Source organism: Dipteris shenzhenensis, chromosome 2 (assembly GCF_047967505.1).
Source record: "Dipteris shenzhenensis isolate YYH24624 ecotype China chromosome 2, Dip_SZ_1.0, whole genome shotgun sequence".
In the NCBI taxonomy this organism is placed as follows: domain Eukaryota; kingdom Viridiplantae; phylum Streptophyta; class Polypodiopsida; order Gleicheniales; family Dipteridaceae; genus Dipteris; species Dipteris shenzhenensis.
In genome coordinates this window covers 40,359,352-40,366,764 of record NC_141597.1, presented here as the reverse complement: position 1 = coordinate 40,366,764, position 7,413 = coordinate 40,359,352, and the positions used below count along the sequence as shown (strand labels likewise).

Below are 7,413 nucleotides of genomic sequence, written 5' to 3'. Positions count from 1 at the left end.
TAAAAAGCGTCGGTATTTCCGTCGGAAAATGGCCTATGCCTTGTAGTGGGATACGGAGGGTTTCGTCCTCACTGGAGCTACTTGTTGAAGATGAATACATCCTACAAACAAAGAACCCACCAAATTTGCTTTCTTCAAATGTTTAATTTAAACTCTGTGGCACGTTTAAAGACGCGTCTAAGATCGTGTCTAAAGGCACGTCTACTCTGTGTATTTAGACATGGCTATAGATGTGCTATTAGACGCGATTATAGACACGGCTTTTAAACCTGCTTTTAGCATGCTCGCTTTGCTTTTCTTCACATTACTTATACTTGGCGTGGCTTGCTTCCTTCCTCATTAGCAGATCCATAGTTTCGACGCTTAAGAGGAAGGCTCCCATACTTACTTCCAAGCTTACACTTAAGAGGAAGGCACCCACACTTACTTCTAAGCTTAAAGGAGAGGAGGAAGAACAAGGAGGAGAAGCAACTTTGAAAAAGAAGAACCTTCCATACCTCTATCCAAGTAAGTCCTTTTGCAGTTGATCTTGTTTGGAAGTTTACTCTCTTTAGATTTATACTTTCTTGTATCCAAGAAGCACATGATCTGGGTATCAGTGTCACGTTTGTGTGTCGTGTGCAATGTCCTTTTCTACTTTTTAGAAATCTCGTATGTCAAAGCACGTGTATAAGAGCGTCTCAGAGCACGTCTAAAAGCGCGTCTACAGGAGCATCTAAACGCGTGTCTAGCCTGTTTGCAGACACTATTAAACGCTCTGTTAGATGCTCTATTAGACGCGTCTATAGACACGCTATTCAAACGCGTCTATAGACGCGATCCAACAGTGAGCCTCTCTTCTCTTCCCCTTTCTTCTCAGCTCATCAGTAATAGATTTTTTTTCTTTTTTATAGTTCAACATGTGGCCAGGAAGCGCTTCCAGCTCACCTGATTTCCGAAAATCTATTTGGAAGGACTTATATAACCTTTTAGGGCACTCTCCTACTCCTGCGGAGTTATATGGGTATATGACGGGTACTCTAAACACTCTGCAGGAGTCGACACTATAGACTCCAAACCACCCCACACTGCCTGAGATCACCCCAGCGGAGTCAGCACAGCCGTCTTATGCCCCCCCTTCCCCTGTACCATCTGTCTCGGAGAGCTGTTGATGTACTCCTGTGCCGTCGATACTCGGTTCTCTAGCTACGAGTGGTCAATGTAGTCCCGTGCAATCTCCAGCTACGAGTGGCCAGCGTAGGAGCTCGACACGACACGGTAGTAGGCGTAGTAGTAGGGAGAGCGGTGGGGGATGCATGGCACAGTGCTTCAGGAGGGGTGGTGGTGGGGATGATGATGATTTAGATGATTTAGATGTGCCTCTGGGTGATGGTATGATTTATTATGACATCATTCAGATAGGAGGCATCTTGATGGATGCGCAGGGGAAGGACATCATGGCCTTCATGCGCTCTGTAATTGCTAACAATTACAGAGATTGCTTTATCCACTACAAAGACCAGCCAAAGAGGTTGGCTAATGAGACCCTCGCTGCTGTTTGCTCTAGGTATCCTAGCCCCCCCAATTGCCAGTTCATAGATAAATGGGCCAAGTCAAAGATTGTTACGATACTTGGCAATAAAAAATCTTCGCTTAAGAGGCAGGCACTAGTGGAGCTTGCCAGGCTTGAGGCAGGTCAACCACCAAGGGGCCCGCCCCACACCGCTCACAAGCATGACTGGAAGAAGGCAATGAAGTCAGTGAGGGAGGACCCCAGTTTGCAACACGTGGAGGCACGGAGGATCCAGATGGAGGAATATGGAAGTGCGCATTTTGGAGCAGGGGGTGTTGAATCATGGGAGGCCCAATTTGTAAGTATCGATCTCAAATTATATTGCTTATGTAGTTTATTAAGAGGTTGTTTCTTTGTACTAATCCCTTCGCAAAGTGTGTCATCATGCAGCTTGAGATCATGGGCAGATACCCTACTCTTGTAGAGATAGCCTACCACCACCACCATCGTAGAGGAGACACATGGAGGCACTTCTATGATGACGGGTTGATTACTGAGGAGCAGTATACCCGGGCTACTGGAGCGGCCCCCCAAGTATTTGAAAGTAATTAAATAATACCAAAATTATAAGTAAAGATTTGATTTCTCATACATTGATATATGTTGTCCCTTGTTTACAGCCCCGTGCACAAGACGATGAGGAAGACGAGGAAGGAGGTGCAGAAGGGAGTGCAGAAGGGAGCGTGGAAGGAAGCGAGGACATGGAGAACATAGATTAGTCATAGAAGAAGTGCTAGCTACTCTTTTTTGTACTTAAAGCCACTGGCTTGGCTTCATGCCTCTTGTATATACACTCCTCTTATTTTTTGTACTTGAAGCCACATGACATGGCTTAGCTTCCTTATTTTTTATACTTGAAGCCACATGATGTGGCTTAGCTTCGTGCTATATGTATATATAAGCACTTTTTGATCTTTCGATTTTATTGCGTTTTGGAGTTGTAATGTTTTATTTGGAATTGTAATTAAAATGCGGTTGGTTGTAAGAATTGAATTACACAATGTGGATATGGGATTCTTGTAACTATATAGCATACGCAACATACACAGCATTCTGTAAATTAAAAAAATAAAAAATAAAGCGCGTCTATCAGTGCATTTATAAACGCGTCTATTTACGCATCTATCTGTTCGACAAGCGTTTATATTTGCATCTATAAACACGTTTACAAGCACGTCTATTATATGCGCATGTGTCTAGTATATAGACGTGCAGATAGGTACGGGTCTCCAGATGTGAAAATAGATGTGCAAATAGACACGCCCATAAGTTTTTTATTTAGTTCAAAAAACGTGTCTGTGTGCACGTCTATGGGTGCTTTGTCTTATTGTGTAAGCATATGAGCATAAGCATAGGCAAATGCATATGCTTATGAAAAGAAGAGAAAAGAGGATGAAAGAGAGGAAATAAGTGTAAGAAAATAATACAACGTCTATGCTCAACAGATAATAGGATCTCGTACGCAAGAGAGAAAACAAGATAGTATGGAGAATCAAAAAAGTGATTACTGTAGAACTGATACAATAGATGGCACTGCCTCCCAACCATGCGCTCCTGTGAGCTTCGATGGCATGTTGGAAATAGTAAAAGACGGAGGCTGGATGTTAAGGAATCAGGGTGGCTGTAGCCATGATCATCTTCTTGAATAAAGTGTGGTGATTCTTGATGATTGTTGTCTTCTTCCTCAATATTGTGATCTCCATCTTCCTCCCATGCGATGTCATTATGCACATCTTCCTCTTGGCTCATATGGTGATCTACATCTTCTTCACTAGATTCATCAATTGGATCCGGCATTGGTAGTGGCATCTCCATATTCACATCTCGATCTTCAAAAATTTGCTTACTTCGTGGTGCAACTTGGATCACGTACCACCATCTTGGATCAGAACGATCCGGATGAAAAACCACCTATATTGAAGATGGGTGCCAAATGTCGTCAATTATATATATGAAATTATGCTCAAGTACATGTATCAATGGACTTTAAAAATGAAAGCTTCGATTAATTCAATCATTAGTATGCACTTGCTCACAGTGCTCGGGAAGAAAAAAAGTATCACTTTCATCGGTCCAATGTTTGGTGGAGTCTATTGCAAAGAGACCGCTACTATCTTTTCTCACTGTCGCATGGGGACCATTGTAAATAGTTCTAAACCATTTTACATCAAGAATGAAAATAGTAAATCATCTGAAATCAATTTCATGGATGTCGCATATGGTTCCATAATAATCCAACTGTGAGGAGAGAAGATTGGTATCCGAAGCACTTGCTCGGCTATCTTGTGTGAAGTTAGCCATGACTCCATAATCATACGTGACTCTTTAAATCGATGCATTCCACGCGAAAATGCAGCTTGGAAGCACATAGATAATCAGTGGCCGGATTTAAATATTTCAAGGTGACTATATTACATGCATTCAAGGATTAATTAAAAGCCTTATTTACATATCATTTGTGTTAATATCTCGGGGGGGTCACTCATCATATGTAACCCTATCACGTGAGTTCAACAGAAGGATATTTTTTATTTTTAAAATTTACAGAAATAAATATACATAAGGGACTATTTAAAATAGTTTTGGAAAAAAATTACAGATTTGTATAGAAAAGGGGTACATTTTATTAATGAAAAACTTTACAGATAAGGGATTTTAAATATAGGCCTTGAACGCACGTGATATAGAGGGTTTATACATAGTGACCCCCCTGAGGTTAATATATGTCAGTACTAGAGAGTTTGAATTTCTAAAATCAATTTAATAACCTAGTCTCTTTGTATGCTAAGCTTCCAAACAAACATAGCTTTAAAAAACTCCCTTGTCCAACACATATACTATAATTTTGAGTGACTTTAAATACACCCAAGGTCCCTTTGCACACAAATTTGAGACTATCAACAGCAATGCATTTGTATGATTCGAAAAGGGCTCTTCCATTCTAGAGAAACGATATTCCAATGAAGCCATCATGAAATTTATATCCTCCTTTGAAAGACATACAACCCGAGTCTAAGAAAATAAGAGCAAAAGCCTAACACGAAAATCTGTTTAAAAATATCACACTATTTCACAATTAAAATGATTACCGTTACTTTGAAGGTAACTTGTCAAAGAGAGCATCACTCTAAGGAGGTTACAATATTAGACAACTATTGCGGAAGATTATGAAGGAAAGATAGTGACTGCAAGCTAGAAGATGCCACTTGCTTGCAGAAGTGATACTCCGTCGCCCTGGAATGGGAGCTAGATTGCCAACGATCTTACTACAGTTGGAAAATAAATTTTGAGCACGAGGAGAATCCTCGCAATATACGCAAAAGGGATAATCGAGAAAGGGGGACTCAGATGCTATCGAGATTTGTCCATTAGGAGTCTAGGTTAGAAAATATAAGTTAGAAAACACAGCTCATTAAGGGTGCACCCGTCGTACAAACTACAATTTATTTTAAGGAGCGTGTAGTAGGATCATATTGGCAGCGGACGCAGTTTGGCTTCAACTTCATTCAACGACACGCCTACTTGTATTATTTGTAATTGGGAGCGAGTCTGCTCGCGTTCGCTACTTATAAGCGAGTCCAATTGTTAGAGCATGCATGGGAGACACAGATATAAAAGAAAGAAAGCAACTATGCATTAATCATGTTGGTACTTATCGGAACTTCCAAAAAATCGATGAGATGCCAGAAATATGCAGAACAAAATAATATATATTGGGCGTGCTCCGAGCAGCTTCGTCTTCGTTGAAAATGAAATTACAGTCTCTACAGTGACACAGCCTTATCCAAGCACCCATGCATTGATCCCGCCTATGGGCCATCGTATTGGCCTGCCGTCGCAAAATCGTAGCCGGAGCAGCAAAAAATGATCCCCGGGTGCAACTAGCTATCGAGCCTGCCATGTGAGGTCAAACCAGTAGTTAGAAGTGACGATGCTGTTTCATTGCAGCTCGAGAAGTTCTAACCAGTAAAGGAAGGCTTACTTACCGGTGCTATTCCGCCCATCTTCGGGCAGCTGCTACCGCCAGCTCAATAACACGCTCGTAAGACCTCACCTCCTTCGTGAAGTTGTTCTCGTGTGGAAAGTCGGGAAAGTTTAGGACGTCTTTCAGAGGGGGGGTGTGGAAACACACGTAAGCTGCATCCCGCGCTACGGCAGCTTCTTCCGGAGTTTGAAAAGTACCTAACCAAAGGACTTTTTTGATGGATGGGCGCAGTTTAGAGGGGATTCGTATTTCTGCGATCCATTTCCGGGATCGAGTGGGCTTTCTTCGGACGCCCACGAAGTTATGAGTTCGGACTCTAGATGGTGCAGCTTGCGCGGGACACATTGTAGCGATGGACAAGTCGTGAGGTGCTCGTGCCATAATATCATGATGGTAGTCGGCCTCAGTGCTCAAAACGAGGAGTCCACGCCTAGCTTGCCCTAAAATTGTCCTCCCATTCCCTCTTTCAATTTGAATTCACTAACTTCGGCATTAAGTATTTCCTTTGTTGTAAAAGATGGGTGCATCTGTGATAAATGTGGAGCCTGTGTGCACTTGTCAAAAATGGCTGCATGTGTGACTTCGACCCTAAGTGTGGAGCTTGAGTCCTCTAGTCGAGAGGAGTTTGCCTCTTTGTGATAAATATGGAGCCTGTGTGCACTTGTAAAAAATGGCTGCATGTGTGACTTCGACCCTAAATGTGGAGCTTGAGTCCTCTACTCGAGAGGAGTTTGCCTCTCACAACAGGACCAGGAAACAAAAGAGGTATTTTTTTGATTAAGAAGAAAATCGTTCCTTTGTAGGTGTTCGCTTGACCAACTAGGATTATCCCCTCCAAAAAAGGGGGGAAAAGGTTAGTTTTTTCTCAAATGTTCATAGCATCTCCTCGAACATGAAAAATTGAGAACTCTTTCTAATTAGTTGGGATGGAAGGAAGCAGCCTCCCTAATATTAGCACAAGGGATAGGTCAATCCTCCACATCCTTTCGAGCTACAGCCCCTAGGTACTACTTTGTTTTCCCAAATCAAATTATAGATGGACTCACAAGGCTCCCATGCCCAATTTGTTCCATGATCGTTTGAAGCTACTTACAAGCAAAGGGATCGGCTCCCTGGCCACACCTTTAGGTTAACTAGGTTTTCAAGGCAACATAATTTATAATTTATCTTAAATGGGAAAAGGAGAACTTAAACACTCTATCAAAGTCATTGCTTGGATGAAGCACCGGTTCAATTGGTTCTATCACCAACGGCAGGGGATGGTTCCTCTTGCTCACTAGTCACCATCACGCCTGATGGCTAAGCTCTATGATCAAGAAAGGACCTAAGTCAATGTGATAGGCTCTCGACTACCACCAGTCACCTGCACACCTCCACCCCCTTCACTCCAACCTTAAGAAGGCTATGACTTGAACTTTTTTGCATTATTGTATGGGGAGACACCCGTTCCCCCCTCCCCGTCTCGAATAGTATGTTGTCATCTAGGTCACTCCTAAACTGGGTGAATATATGACTTAATGGTTGTACTCAATATTGAATGGAACTATGATCCTAAGCCAAATGTGCCCATCCTATTATTCAACTTTAGACTCATGGCTAACTATGAAGGCTGAGAAAGGCCCTTGGTTTACAAATGGTTGGAAGTGTCTAAATCAATCTTTTTGAACAAAGAAATCGCCTTCATTATATAGATGCATATTGCTAAATAAAAATTCAAAAAAACCTAGTTTTTTGGCACATGCACTGGGGTCTTCTTTACCTTGTACTTTTTCCTTCTTGTAGTCTTCTTCAAGTGCTTATCATTGAAAGAGTATTGAGAACTTGGCATGTTGTCAAGAAATCAATATCAACTGAACCTCAAAGAACATTCTCTGAA

The 7,413-nt window shown here is 41.9% G+C and overlaps 1 protein-coding gene across 1 annotated transcript; it reads right to left on the bottom strand.

The window, feature by feature from the left end:
• Positions 1 to 5,543: 5,543 nt before the first annotated feature.
• LOC147904757 (ethylene-responsive transcription factor ERF019-like) lies at positions 5,544 to 5,882 on the bottom strand. Its single transcript, XM_087392335.1, has one exon. The coding sequence runs from the start codon at positions 5,880 to 5,882 to the stop codon at positions 5,544 to 5,546; it is 339 nt and encodes a 112-aa protein (XP_087248461.1).
• Positions 5,883 to 7,413: the final 1,531 nt, after the last annotated feature.

Bases quoted from the DNA above. Each gene is read 5' to 3' on its own strand.
- LOC147904757 (XM_087392335.1), bottom strand. From the start codon at position 5,882: ATGTGTCCCGCGCAAGCTGCACCATCTAGAGTCCGAACTCATAACTTC.